This window comes from Cebus imitator, unplaced genomic scaffold (genome assembly GCF_001604975.1).
Source record: "Cebus imitator isolate Cc_AM_T3 unplaced genomic scaffold, Cebus_imitator-1.0 Scaffold40, whole genome shotgun sequence".
NCBI classification, from domain to species: domain Eukaryota; kingdom Metazoa; phylum Chordata; class Mammalia; order Primates; family Cebidae; genus Cebus; species Cebus imitator.
In genome coordinates, this window is record NW_016107355.1 from 804,530 (window position 1) to 820,391 (window position 15,862).

General features: G+C 38.8%; 1 protein-coding gene across 1 annotated transcript in view; it reads right to left on the reverse strand.

The window, feature by feature from the left end:
* CPE (carboxypeptidase E) overlaps positions 1–15,059 on the reverse strand; it is a 133,987-nt gene extending 118,928 nt beyond the window's left edge. Inside the window, exon 1 of the mRNA XM_017525957.1 lies at positions 14,287–15,059. Within this exon, the coding sequence (XP_017381446.1) occupies positions 14,287–14,593 (307 nt within the window). The 5' untranslated portion in view covers positions 14,594–15,059. The remainder of the gene's footprint in view (positions 1–14,286) is intronic.
* Positions 15,060–15,862: the final 803 nt, after the last annotated feature.

Sequence of the window (15,862 nt, forward strand, 5' to 3'; positions counted from 1 at the left end):
AGAGACGGGGTTTCACCATGTTGACCAGGATGGTCTCGATCTCTTGACCTCGTGATCCACCCGCCTCGGCCTCCCAAAGTGCTGGGATTACAGGCGTGAGCCACCGCACCCAGCCGTTTGAATGATTTTTTACTAGCTTAGAATAAAATCCTCTCTTTGACTTTCCATATCTTATACAACTTTTAAGTCCTGCTCAAATCTCCATCTCCTTCTGAGGGGTTTCCCTTGCACACCTCTCTTACAACTCCCTGAAGAATTAGAGTGAATAGCTTCGTACCAAGTACTTGGTAAAATACTGATGTTTCTTGCTCCGTTTTGAAATAACCCTTCAATTTTTAGAATGTCACTCACATAGGAGGCACTCAGTTATTACTGTTAAATAAGTACATTAGGGCCACAAAAAACAAATACAGAAATGAAAGATGCAGTATTTCGTTTATGGCTGTCTACTACTCAGAGTTTTATTTCCAAGTGTGACCTGGTTTGAAAGCATTTCTACCTGGAATTTCCAAATGCCTCGTGAATGAATGTCTTTATTTTTTCTCGGTGATCTGTCCAATTAGGATGATTTATACTGCAAGTTGTTAGTAGGGCCTTTTTGATAATAAAGCATTCTTATGAACTTGGTTTGATGGTTGAGAACACTATGGAAAATGTAACATGTTCCACAAATGAGAGCCTTGTTGGCCTTTCAAAAATGTTGGCAGAGGTATGAATGTTTTCCTTATACTACTGTCTTTATGGAGTCCGTGAATGCATTACCTTTGTCCAGTGAATTTTTGAGAAAATATTAACAAGTCTCACTCTTTTATACATTCATTTAAGAAACACATTCTCATTGATTCACTTTCCCTGTACACAGAGGTTGCAGAATTATAGCATCCAGTGAGTTCAGCATCAATGTTAAAATAATAACAGCAACAAGAATAAGAGTTTTAAAACTATTCAGGAAAAATACCTCACCTCACACTGAATTGATGTCCCTGAAAATTAGATGTAATTTTTAAAGAAACAGTTTCTGCAAATTGAAATAGTCTCAAAGGAGAAGGGGAAATGTTTGTTAAAATAACATAAGGTGCCCTCACTCCCATCTATCCAGTAATCTGAATTGACTATTAAAAAAGCATACTCAACATCCTAGAAATAATAGAAAGGGTCTCAAAAATATTAAAAATATCACATAGTTCATGTTTTTCATTGCCGGAGAGAAACCAAGAGTTGTCCTCAACATACAACCCAACAATTTAGACACATGAGTAAAATGAATATACTCTTTTAATGAAGTTTCTCAGGTTCGCTCCATAGTTAACTAGTGGAAAGTAAATTTGAAATTGAAATTGTGTGTTACCCATTCATATGAAAATATAAAAACACTACTAACATCCCCAATGCTACGCTGACCAGTGGAATACTGAAACCAATCCATAATGAACATTGAAGAGACCATTCTAAATATTTAATAGCATTCACCCCAGAGGTTATTCTAATTTGAAGAAGACTAATTTGAGGAAAACTTATAGAATTCTTCCCATGCGTTCACACATAGAGAGAAGCATTTTCATCAGCTATTCTGTACACGTTCAACACTTCTAAAGTTTTCTTCAGCTCATGCATTTGCAATCAAGAAATGGCAGCAAAAATTCTTCCAGAAAAGGAAGCCTCCCTCCTTTAAGTACTGAGTCTGACCCATCATATGGAGAAACTAATGTTAAATGCAAGATTTTGGATGCCCTGGAGGGTGATTTATGTGACTAGAAAAGAGTTGTAAATGATTGGTTTCCAAAATCTTTTTCACTGTACATTCAATTTATTGGAGTTATAAATTACAAATTTAAAACCATAGTCTTCCACAAACATTTAAGTTCAGTTTACCAGTCTTATTTATCTACTTGTAAATATAACCGATTCTATACTCACTTTTAAGGGAGATTTGACCTTTAATTAATTAAGTAAATTATCGTAAACATTTCAAGGTCTATATACAAAACAACATATTCAGTTACCTTTTTAGTTTCCTTGTTTGACAAATATTCCCAACTTCCTACATAACCTGGCAAATCTAATAGATTAAATCGTATGGTGATTCTTAAGTTCTCTTAAATGTCCCAATATCATTTATAAACTTGCTAAAATTTCAAGTTAAATGTCACAAAACTGAAATAATTACTCAATTATAAATTTTTATTATAATTACAAGGTTAATATTTAGACATTACAATCTACCAAATCTATTTAACCTCATAAGGTTTAAAAGCACTTAAAAATTCAACTATATACATATTATTCCTAAATCTCTTTGGAGTGGAAGATTCTTACCCAAAAAGAAAACAACGCGGGTGAATCACGAGGTCAAGAGATCAAGACCATCCTGGTCAACATGGTGAAACCCTGTCTCTACTAAAAATACAAAAAATGAGCTGGGCATGGTGGCGCACACCTGTAGTCCCAGCTACTCGGGAGGCTGAGGCAGGAGAATTGCTTGAACCCAGGAGGCGGAGGTTGCAGTGAGCCGAGATTGCATCATTGCACTCCAGCCTGGGTAACAAGAGCTAAACTCCGTCTCAAAAAAAAAAAAATGAAAACAATGTTTCCAGCCACACAGTTTGACAGTCACCTTTTCAAAGGTATGTGGGAGGCTGTAATGAGGGGAAGAAAGAGAATACCATTTTAACTGAGGTTCTGGCCAAATATGACATCTGAAACTGCAGACATCCAGGGCAATTTTTCTCACTACCTGTCACATAGAGTCCCCTTTTATAGTTTCTATTTCCCATACTCTAAAACTTCAAAAGGCCAATGGTGATGACTTAGCTCACATCCCCAGGTTTATGTTCTATAATTACTTAAATTTCAAGATAAATTGGAATTGGTAAATTCCTCCCAGATGACTGCATCACTAATTTGACTTCCATGGCTCTTAAAATAGTATTTTCCATCTTGTTCCAAAGACTTTCCCTTCTTTCATTATTATCCTGTTTTATAAAACCACATAACGTTTATAAATATTGAAATATATTCAATTGAATGCTAACTGTCGCTTGTGACTTTATCTGATCCTTTATTCACAACTCCCAAGGTTGTCCTCCTCGGGACTACAAGCCTTTTAGTACCTTGGTTCTGGTACAAGAAAGCAGCCAGAATGATGTTCTTCAGCACAGAATGAGGACCTGCATCTCAGTGAGCAGATTGGAGGCAACATAGAACCAGGGCTCAATATAGAAAGGACCAGAACAAGAAACATGACCAGCCTAGGATGGAGCATTAACATAAGCACCAGTTGGTGACAAAATATACATTCCAAGCACTGTGGATACAGTAATTGGTCACGGTTCTAGAAGGAAGGCAGAGTTGTGTATTGACATAATTATTTGCCTTACATGTGGAGAAGCAGGTGTACTTCCATACATGTTAATGGTTTGGCAAAGTGTGTATCACTAGATCTAATATGTGTGTCATTCATTCTGAAGTGTTCACTCGTTCATCACTTTCAACAACGCATTGAGAACCTACTATAAACCTGAAGATGCACCGGATGGTCCGCACTGAAATGTGTAGTCACTATCTTGATTCCAGGAAAAGACAGACAAGTTTGAAAACGCCTCCTTAAGAAATGAGAAGACATTTCACTTTATAATTTGGCAATTGTGAAAATTAAGCACTGACATTATAAAATATGTCCTAAATCTAATTGAAATTATAATTTTCACTAGATGTTTGGACGTGTTCATTTATTATGTTAATGGCATTAAATAATGTTTTTCGCCAAATAATTTTACAGAGTTTGATTTATAAGTGGCCGTAAGTCACCTCAACCTTCTAACAGTTTTAGCATGTTTGGCTATCAAATTAGTTCTCAAGGAGAGCTCTCCAAACAGAAAGAACAACTCCAGCAGAAGCAATACTTTAAGTCGTTAAGGTAACCAGTTAGCATTCTGTTGAAAGCAAAGGCAAAATTAGCCCAACTGTTTAAAAATCCAGAGAACAATAACAACCCAAGAAAACTTCCTGAAAAAAAGATTTTTGTAAAATATTTTTTAGGCTGGGCATGGAGGCTCACGCCTGTAATCCCAGCACTTTGGGAGGCCAAGGTGGGCAGATCACAAGGTCAAGAGATCGAGACCATTCTGGCCAACATAGTGAAACCCCATCTCTAAAAAAAATAACAAAAATAAAAATAAATGATATTTTTTACAAGAAACAACCACTCAGGTTAAACAAAAAACTCCCAATTTTCTTTACCTATGAATAGAAGTAAAAACAAGAAAAATAAGGGCTATTTTATAGATAGGAGTGAAATCTATAAATATAAATAGTTAAACTAATCTGAAATGTAAAACAAAGGTGGCTTTTGCATTCACAATTATCTTGCCATTATCAAAACCTACATGAAACCTATAGTCTAGATAGTATTTTAGTCTATTTAGCTACATGGTATCATTCATTATATATCTACATAATAGTATTCACCTGAGAATTATGTATGTATATATTTTTATGGCTTTAACATTTTCCAAAAACTGACTCTTGAGAAAATACATGTAGCAGCTGACTTCTCTTTGTGTGAGCTCTATAAAGGTCTTGTTGATTTTGCAGACTTAATGCAGTTTCCAAAAGTGCATTAACTTGATTCCCCTGATGCTGGTTATGTTGAAAATCTGGCTTAACATTTACTGAGTTCCCACAATGAATATGACTGGTTTCCTCTAGTAAACTTAAAAAAAAAAATCTGTGCTGAACAATGTCAAGATTTGAGACAAATGAAAATGTTTGAATAGGACTGTTGTACTTTCAAATCAGACATCCAGCACTGCACCTAAAACACAAAAAGGGTAAAAACTATTTCATTTTGCAAATGTCTTTAACATTTTCAGTAGTTTCCCCTACAGACATTGCTTTTGTGTTTGCTACATTAAAAATAGGATAGAGAGGCCTTCAACTCCTTCATCATATGCAGCAGGCATTTTGCAGAATCAAGTAATGTATCCACTGATCAGAGTATGCAGTACAAGCTCAATGTGTGTGAAAGAGTGAATCCAAAGCAAAAAATGAAATAACACATTTCAAGAAATGCAATGGCATTGCCTCAAAGGATGACCAGCAGATAAAGTAAAATGGTATGGACATAGTAGGTGTTCATTAAATATTCCCTAAAATAAATTGAAATTATTAGTTCTATTAACAAAGGCCTACATTTTCATCTTGGAAAGTTGATTTCAGTGTGGAATGCTACACAGTAACATTTTATAATAGTTATGAAAAAAGGTTGTTTTAGAAATTACCACTTGGCTAAAAAAGGAAAAGGAAAAGGGGTATTCAGGATATGGGTTAGGGTGGTAACAATCCAACCTTTACATTAGGGTTTCTCTACCCTAAACTCATGGCCAAAGGTTATGATTTGTGCAAGTTTTTGAGCAGAGTTCTAGAAATAAGCTATTTCTTAGGGAAGACATTACATAATGGCAGTGAATAGCAGCTGCATAGCGAAGAAAAGATTTTATGATTTTATATACTTTCGCCTATATATGAAGAGAAATTGGATAGGTCCAATCAGACAGCATCACTTTGGGATCTGAACATACGAGGAGTTGCTTATATTGAGCAAATAAATGCAATAATTATTGTTCCTTCCAATTACCTGACATGCATAACCACAGCAAGAGGTTTTTTAGCAACCTGAATTTAAGTTAAAAGTTATATTTAGGCTTATTTAGAAAATAAACAACATGCATCCATTTTAAAAATAATCAGCCTTTGTTTGAAATGAAATGTCTTCCAATGAGGAAATAGTTATTATTATTATTATTATAGAACTATGATGCTTAGCAATTATTTGATAGTAAACAGATTTCTGTAAAAAAATAAAATATTTACCAGTAGTGGAAAGTTGTTCCATGGTGTATTATCATAAGTAATTCAGTTATCTTTGTTTAAGAGTCATCTCCTTAATACTCCACATGCACATGTGCCACTCGACCCTTCTGGGGTAGGGTAGCTCATCTGGGGACAGTTAAAGAAGTGAATAAATCACCCAAAACTCATAAAAGACACTAGTAACCCAAACAGGCTCTTCTCTTAGGCCACGTTTCATTAGGAAGAGCTGGCTCTTAGATCACTTACAAAGCACCATATTCTGAATGTTCAAAGAAAGGAAAACCTTCACAGAGCAACAGACTCTTGGCAATCCAGTAATTAATGAGAAGGAAAGAAAAAGGCAAATTTAAACAAATTTAAGTTCATTCGACCCATCATCTAGCTCAGATAAACCTCCTCCTCTGTGGCATTTCAAAGTGCAGAATTTGAATACTAATTCATGAGAAAAAGGAAAATGAAAACCTGGAGATGTATATCTTCTGTGTTAAAAACAAGCACACAGCTCTTAGTTTGCAACACTCAGGTCTCATGCAGAATTTTTAAAGGTCAAAATTTTACTAAATCAATTTTTACCTATTATCTTTAAAATGTTTACTTAACACTTAAAAAGCAGCTTAACTTTCTAAAATGTTTGAAGACTCTTCTCTTCCAAAGGAAACTTACTAGTCCAGTTATGTGAGACAACAAACACAGCATGCTCAGCACTGAAACTTGAAAAGACATGTAGTTGGTGTATTTCTCCATTATGCAAAACTGGATTCAGCGCACACAAAAAATAAGCATACGCAAAAAAAAAGTACCATCTCCATCCTTTCTTGTTATCACACTTCTGGCATGCTAATACGCATGGTGTCAACATCAACCAACATGGCTTTGTTTTATGATATGCATTTTTGCCTATTTGAGAAACTTCATTTATTCAAAACTATTCACTGAGTGGCTGCTATGCCCCAAGCATAATACTAGACATTTGGGATAAAAACATAGAAACAGAATACAATTCCAGAGCACAAGAAGCTACAGGAGCTACAGGAGCCTCTTGTGCTCCAGGATTGTATTTTCTCTATATATTTATCCGATGTAGACCAACAATGAAAAATGCCATAATGAGGTAATAATAATTATTGCCACATATTGAATTAAGAGCTTTATATTTACCACCTTATTTAATCATCACATTATTGTCATTTCATAGGTGATGAATTTGGGAGGTAGAAGTTAATTGACTTGCCCAGGAACATCCAGCTAAAAATAAGAAGCCTCAGGATTTGAGCTCAAGTCCCCTGACATTAAAGTCCACGCTGTAATTCTTTACATTACAGCTCTCCAAAGATGGAAGCATAAAGAAAGAGCACCTGTAGGGGTAAGAAAGGAAGCAGGAAGAAAGTAGGTTTCAAAGAGCTTTTGCTTCTGCTGAGACTGTAAAAGAGTAAGTTAGTCTGGATGTGGTGGCTCATGCCTGTAATCCTAGCACTTTGGGAAGCCGAGGTGGGTGGATCACCTGAGGTCAGGAGTTCAAGACCAGCCTGGCCATCATGGTGAAATGCCATCTTTAAAATAAAATAAAATAAAATAAAATAAAAGAGTGAGTTAGTCACCCGGTGAGGTGGCTCACGCCTGTAATCCCAGCACTCTGGGAGGCTGAGGTGGGCAGATCACGAGGTCAAGATATCGAGACCATCCTGGCAAACATGGTGAAACCCCGTCTCTACTAAAAATACAAAAATTAGCTGGGCGTGGTGGCACACGCCTGTGGTCCCAGCTACTCAGGAGGCTGAGGCGGAAGAATCTCTTGAACCCAGGAGGCAGTGGTTGCAGTGAGCCAAGATTGCGTCACTGCACTCCAGCCCGGCGACAGAGCAAGACCCTACCTCAAAAAAAAAAAAAAAAAGAGTAAGTTAGTCAGGAGCTGAGCAGTTTCACCATAAATTCGTTAGGAAAATAAGCCAGATTGCCAATGAAAATGTTGATATTGGCTGGGCGCGGTGGCTCAAGCCTGTAATCCCAGCACTTTGGGAGGCCGAGGTGGGTGGATCACGAGGTCAAGAGATCGAGACCATCCTGGTCAACATGGTGAAACCCCGTCTCTACTAAAAATACAAAAAATTAGCTGGGCATGGTGGTGCGTGCCTGTAATCCCAGCTACTCAGGAGGCTGAGGCAGGAGAATGGCCTGAACCCAGGAGGGAGAGGTTGCGGTGAGCCGAGATCGCGCCATTGCACTGCAGCCTGGGTAACAAAAGCGAAACTCCGATTCAAAAAAAAAAAGAAAATGTTGATATTGCCCTAAACTTATTTAGCTCCATAAAGAAACGACCATAAAGACATTCTCAAATATTGACATACACTTTGCTCTTATTGAGCGAAACTTGCTTGATTCAAGCTTGCATGATGATTATTGTAAATTGTCAAACTGAAGAAAAGCAAGAATGTCCCACATTTTAAAATTGATAAAAGGCAAACAGGCAAGGTGCGGTGGCTCACACCTGTAGTCCCAGCTATTCAGGACGCTGAGGAGGGAGATACCTTGAGCTCAAGAGTTCAAGGTTGCAATGAGTCATGATCATGCCCCTTCACGCCAGCCTGGATGACACAGCAAGACCCTATCTCAAAAAAACAGCAAACAGAAAACAGTGAGAAGAGGGAAAAAGTCCTTCAGGAGTATCAACTGGGCCTGTGCAACAGCCTTCTAAGAGGAAGGCATTGGGCAGGCTTGGAAGCAGATCTCACATGACAATGCAGCCAAGAGGGCTTACTCTAAATGACTGTAAAGGCCATGGAGGACAGTTTCCAGAAAACTGAAAGTAAAAAAAGAATATTTACAAATTAGCCCTTCTTCTTAATAACTAGAATGTAAGCAACTTCATTAAACATGTTTCTATACATTACACTATTTTGGCCTCACAGCAGTCCTGTGAGTTCTGAGTTCTTGAAGTATTCCCATTTTATATACAAGGAAAAGAGGCGAACCAAAGTTAAAAGGATGAAGCTATTTAACAATAAAAGAATTGTGATGTATTTGTCTAACTTTAATCATTGTAATCAAAATGATTTTGTCCTTTTCAACTCCATAAAACAGGGAAAGAAAAAAGCAAACGAACGAAGTTATTTCTCCTCTGCCTCATTGCTGCAGAATCATGCTCTGATTCTAAGCATAACTTAAAATCTTACTCTACGTAAACCACTATACTAGCTGTTTATGGAGGAAAAAAATGGAAAACATATGCTCCCTATCCCTGAAGAGCTCCCTGTATGAGGCCCTCTGCTGGAGAATTACCAAATGAATCATTTTTTTCTCTTTGCTGTACATCTAGTCTCATGTGACAAATGAATCTTTAATACTATGATAAGGAATGATAATGGGCTAATGCTGTGTTTCTCCAGCTCGTGAAGCACTAGTTCCAAGATAAGCTCCATTTTTTATTGTTGTTATTTTGTTTCTGCGACAGGGTATCGCTCTGTCACCCAGGCTAGAGTGCAGTGGTATGATCATGGCTCACTACAGCCTCAAATTCCTGGGCTCAGGTAACACTCCCACCTCAGCCTCCCAAGTAGCTGGGACTACAGGCCCATGCTACCATGCCCAGCTAATTTTATTTTTTTGTAGAAACAGGATCTCATGATGTTGCCTAGGCAGATCTCAAACTCCTAGCCTTAAGCACGCCTCTCACCTTCACCAGGTGTAAGCCACCATGTTCAGCCACCTATTTTTACAAAAAAAAAAGGAAGGTGGAGAGGAGGAAATCCCATGGTGAGAGGCTGCGAAATCTTATATAGTATGCATCTAACTTGAAGATTTGAAACATACATTAGCCTATTACGAGCTCTGTTAAGCCTTTCAGTATACAAACCTATTTACCTTTGTTTGCATAATACTTATCAAACCATGCTCAATGTATGTTCTGTGGAAAACACTTTGAGAAAAGGTGGGTTAATGTGTCACCCCTTACAAGAGCTATTTTATATTTCTTAATAGTATTTAGAAATAGGATCTCAGCCCGATGGTGAGCCGGTAAGGGAGTCACTAGCAAATGAGTCATCTGCCACCTCTCAAATCAGTTGTCATAGAAAGCTGCCTCTTTTGTCTGAGCAAAGGCTTTCACGTAGGAGCAGGCCCAACTTGTCTTCTCTTCCATTAACCAATCACAAGTCAATCAAGAACATCACTTCTGGCAAAAGCTGCATTGACTCATTCAGGTCTAAAAATAAGTCTCGACCATGTGTGGCAGGTCTAGATTCTTCTTAGGATCTAACACCTTTCTTCACCAATTTTAATCTAACACCTATCTTCACCTGTCTTTTCGTTGTAATCATTTGCCACTAGTCCATACTAATCTGTTATAAAAAGAGGCCATACAAATAATCAAAATCCCCACTTCTTTTTTTCAAGTTGTGTGGAAACATGCCAGTATTAAACGTTCCATCACAATATTTGGCAAATGCATATTGGCATTTATACACTTTAAATTTTAACAGACTCAGAGAAGAATAAGTCCAAAATAATCATTCCAGGCTTTGAGAAAGAAAAACCCTGCTCTAAAGAATGTTTTTGAGATAGCATTTTAGCTATAAATCAGATTTGCTTCTCAAAAGCAATCTTGAACTGCATGTAAAAGAAATAGTGTTTTAAGCAAACTAATATTAACTCATATTTAACTCTGCATGGAGTGGTCTGGAACACAGAATCCATTACTTAGACATAAATTAATAAAGGTTTCTTTTATGAGTTCTGTATTTCAATGATGGATATACATGCCTAGGAAAGCATATGTTTGGGTTTGAGCACATGAGTCCCTAAGCATGGAAATAAGAAAAAAGTATAAAATAAAAGGAAAGAAAAATGGGAAAAATGATCACCCTAGCAAGTATGATATCTAATGGAGCACTTATAACCAGCCCCTAGCCCAGTCTAAGCTCATTCTTCATCCCAGTTACAAAAAGGCCACAAACACTAACTCCCAGTGCAAAGGGAACCCATCTGGGGTCCAGACTTAACAATGTCTGAAGTGATGAGACCAATGTCAGGACCATTTGTGGTCCTGCTAAATGAAATTGGCTGATACTTGCAGCCCTCTTTCTAGAGATTTTTGCAGATCTCAGAAGCAATACAAAATGATGACTGAGACCCAATATTCAGCTGGTCAAAAATCAAACTGATTCCTAAGGTGTTATCACAAAATAGGTTTGGCTATTCCTCGATGACCAGTTCAAAATCGAATTTTCTTTGCCTTTTGATGAATTCAAATTTTGAACATCTTGCAAAGAGAACCATTTTCAGGAGACAAGCTCAACTACACCCCATGTCCTGTACCAAACATGTATAAAGATCACTTGTTTCTGCTCAGGAAGAGAGCTAATTGTATCAACAAACATCGGTCCATAAACTGCTAGCCTAACCAAGTAAAGCTCTAGCTTGACAATTCTACCACAAGAAATGGCTTTATGGGGATATGTGGTTTTATTTTGCTGGAGTTCTTCTGTTATGACAACTAAATCCTTAGAAATCAGCTATTTTTATTTAATGTTCAGGAAAAGAATCTAGATTAAGAAAACTAACAAATCTGACATCTTTCTTGCTGGAAAACAAATGTGAGTAACTTCGCCTCAAAATTTCAGTCAAGTAAAGGCATTTGTTAAGTTCAAAAGTATTTCCTAAATCTGAATCAGAAATGTTATTTCAACCTAAAACATAAGATACTTAAAAGATGAAAATAGTTAAGACAGTTGCCCTTTTTCAAAAGCAGGGGTCCTAGTGAAGACAGATATCTATACCAGCTATTCTGGAATTCATAAATGTCAACAAACTGCACATTTCCTGTCTTTTGTCATCCATTCTTCAATAATCCAGTCTCCCTGACCTGCTGACCCTAGTGTCCTTTTCTCCAGTCCTCCCAAAACCTTTCTTGCAGACTCACATACCTTTATGCTGTTCTTTAAACTCCCAATTCCCTATTCTCCTGAGGGCAAGGGACAATCTTCTGTGTTATCCTCTACGGGTTGTTCAGAAGCACAACTCATAGAAGCCTGGTCTACCTTGAGTATACAGGTGCTCAAAAAAACACTGAATGAGCCCACTTGTACCTCAGGATAAATACTCATTTTTATTTCTTAAGGTGGTTTAAAAAGAACTGAAAAGCCTTTTAAGAATTGTGAACATTTTCTTTTACCTAAAACTTTCTTAAAGTTAATTCATACAAGCACCATCAAACTTGTATACTGATCCAATCTCTACATTTACTAGTTTCCTGAAGATTTCTAATCTACTTGGCCTCATGAAAGGTAATGGGAGGATACCGCCCTTGTAGTTTTGTTAGCGTAGTTTATAATTGTTTATTTATACTTTTAAAAATGCAAGGGACACAGACATTTTGTATTCTATTAGTAATACCATAGATTTAAGGTCTCCTTCATTTAACAAGGAATCTTAAAGTGCATATTGTACACTTCTGAGTTTGTCTCTGTAAGAGGAATTAAATCAATGTATTTTGTGTGTATGAGGAATAAAACATTTTATTTTAATACACTGTGTTAAGCAGCTATTGATGGAATCATTTTTTCCATATTGTATAGTCAGTGTTTTTCCATAATATAGATTATTTCATGTGTATTCAAGCCTGCCATGTGCCAAACATGAGCTGGTGGCTGGAGACAGGGTTCCTACTTCATAGACTTGCAATCTAAAAGAAAAATTTGCAAATCTTGATGAACTATATATTCCAGATAGGTAAGCAAAAGAATCACTGTTTCATTTTCTAAAGTATATCACATTCTAACAGTAATATCACTTTAAAACTTTATTTCCAAATTTGAAACAACAAAAAGTTAATCATTAGCTTTCATATAATCTCTCTGAAGTCACAACGCAAAAAACTCTGCGGAGCAATCTACAAAATAGAGTAACAAAGAGTTGTCTTTAAGTGGGCAGCAAGAGAGTCACAAATACTTCCATTAGCTTTAACTGTGCCTAGAATGGCTTGGCTTTGGGTGATTGGATTTAGCTGAACATCAGTTATCACATTTTAAATATTTTCCTATCTTCAGATAATAGTATGAAACTAACTTTCAGAATGTCCAATTCCACATGCTGAATCCTGCTAAGTAAAGTAGTTAATATTATGAATGTTTCCTTGGATCTGATCTTAGAGTTTTGACAGCAAACTTACACAAACCTTTTTTTCTTAAATTATTTGAAGGTAAGAAATATTTCCTGAAGACTTATTCTTGATCAACCCATATACCATGCATTCGATGATCAAAATGGCTGTTGATCACCTATTTTAATACCTTCTCAGTTTAGTTCTTATGTATCATTATAAAAGTATTCGGGCCCTGCATTGAGAATTTTTAGCCTACTTTTTTGCTTGCTTTGTCATTAAAGAAAAATTAAGCATCCCACGCTGATATTATTAACACCGATAACTTTAGCAGTACCTTGAGTATCAGAAGACCAGGCCCAAATCATTTCCTAAGCAGAAACATAATGAAAAAAGTCCCAAGAACATTTTTAAATACCTCTTTGTTAATACTAAATGCATCACAATTAACATAAATCAGAAGGTGCTTTAACATACTTCTAAGAAAGATGAATATGGGTGGTTATTTGGGAACATTAGCTGGAATACAGGCCCCATCACAAACTATTCATCTCCCATGGTTATAGCAGAGAAAATGGAATACTCCTTTTTCCTTGGAAAGGCCTTGTGCAGTTTCAAAATCTGAACGTCAGTCAGAAGCCACTTTTCACCCTGGTAGGAGGACTCACATGTCTGCATACACCACCACCCTAGATTGGCAATATCTGTAGGATTCCCCTAGCATCCAAAGCAGCGAGTGTACCTAACACGTATGTACATACAGGTAGATATGGATACACAGAGCCAATACATTGGTCCTCTGGAAATTAGGGGGAAAATGATAAATGACTTGTTCTCCTTTCCTCCAAAGCACTGCCTGCTGCACCTTAGCTTTCTACTTCTGTCTGCAAGGAAGACCAAGCCCCGCCCCCCTTGCTGGGGACTCGCAATCATTCCTTCGGTTTTCTAGCACAGCAAAGTGAGAGTGACCGCTGGGGTTGCGTGCGCCAGGATTTGCTTTTTCTGTATTGCTCTCCTCCCCCACCCCTCCTCGCCACCCCAGCCTCTCTAGCCTACACTCACTAAAGGGTGGCCTAATGTCTGGGGAGATGGGCTTGGGGCTGAGGGGATGAGACGGGAAAGCAGAAATTGGGCCCCTGGCACTCTAAGTCGTGTTATTCCCCATTTCCATCCCTCCCTCCACTTCCCACCTTCCAACTTAAATACCTTTTACCAAAAGGCACCCCTGGGCCCATCCTTCCTTCCTTCACCCACCGACCCCAGTCACACCATTTGCCGCCCTCCGGGATGCCCCCATGGCTGTCAGGGGACAGCGCCCTTACCAAGCTCATGGACGCCAGGGTTGTCGGACAGCTCGATGACCAGGAGCTCCCGGCCCTCGAAGCTGCGCCCCACCGTGTAAATCCTACTGATGGCGGTGCACTGCAGCCACACGGACACGAGCGCCTCGCGCAGCTCGGGGTACCGGTGGTACTCGAAGGAGATGCCGTCCTCCTGCTGCAGCCGCCGGCGCCGCCTCATGCCCGCCGCTGGCGCCCCGGGCTCCTGGGCTTCGGCGCCCAGGAGCCACCCGCAGGCGGCCAGTGCCCCGCACAGAGCCAGCAGCGCGCGGCCCCCTCGCCCGGCCATCGCTGTGCTCGCCGCCGCTGGCGGTGCCTTCCTACGCGGGCGGCCTCTTTTGTCTGCCCGGCCCTGGGCTTAGCCGGCCGGTGCTGCTGGGGGCGGCAAGTTCCGCACCAGCCTCCACTCGCCTCACCTTCCCGGGCTGAATGAGTGTCAGCCCGCGCACTGGGGCCACCCAGAGGACAGGGGCGAAGCTGGGCTGCACTACTGATCGCGGAGCCCAGGGGAGCTGCAGGAGAAACCACTGCGAGGAGGGGTCGGCCGAGAGCGAGACAGGCCGCCGGGGATCTGGGAGGGCTGCTGGCGTTACTTGTTGGCTCAGAACCACGTCAATAGCCAAATGGCGTCCGGGACGACGCAGGTGAAATGACAGCTAAGGTCTGGGGCTCGGGAACGTTGCTGTCATTGAGACACCCATGACCCACCCACGTCACTGCCTATGGAAAAAATATTCTTGTATTGTTAGTGGAGACTTTTAAGGGGACATCTATTCCAAGCCTACCAGTTTCCATCTTGATGCACCAAGAATTAGAGAATATACCAGAAAAAAAAAAAAAAAAAAGAAATATTGGCAGCCACTTGGCTTCTCCTGATACGTCTTTCCTAACTGTTTCAAGAATCCAAACACAAACCCAAGGGTTAGGTTTTCATTTATTGAACGGTCTTGCTGGAAATCAGAACATTAAGTGCTTTGATATAGAGGTTTAAGAGAATAGAAATGCTTTCTTCCAATTTGTAGATACTGCCCTTAATTGTATTTATACACATTCCTAGATTCTTCCAAAAAACTAACAAAACAGGTAAGTCAATGTCATGTGGCTATGCCTGCACCAGCCCTCTTCTGTAACACCATAGGGAAAATAAAGTACAACTCTGCTGATGCTTTAGACAAAGGACTTAGTTTGGCGTTAAGATTAAATCCTGTTACGGAAAGAAAACTGATGATAATATCACACCTCCATTCTTTTTGCAAAGCTCTTGTAAAAATATAAAATCATTTACAGCTTTAAATACCCACCCCTTAGTTGGGATTTATATTCCTGGAGCAATGTCTGGAGCAGATGTTAGTCTAAAGAGGTTGCTGTTTGGATTGCGGAACAGCACAAATGTAAATAAATAAATAATCTTTTGGGTATTGCAACCAAACAGGAAAAGTGGACACCATCGCAGGTAATTTTTCATGTTAGGCTTTTTTTTTTTTCTAAACCTGTTCATTCTTCACCTGTTTAACAGTGCATTGCACATAATTAAAACTTTTACCTGGAAAAGGAGTTA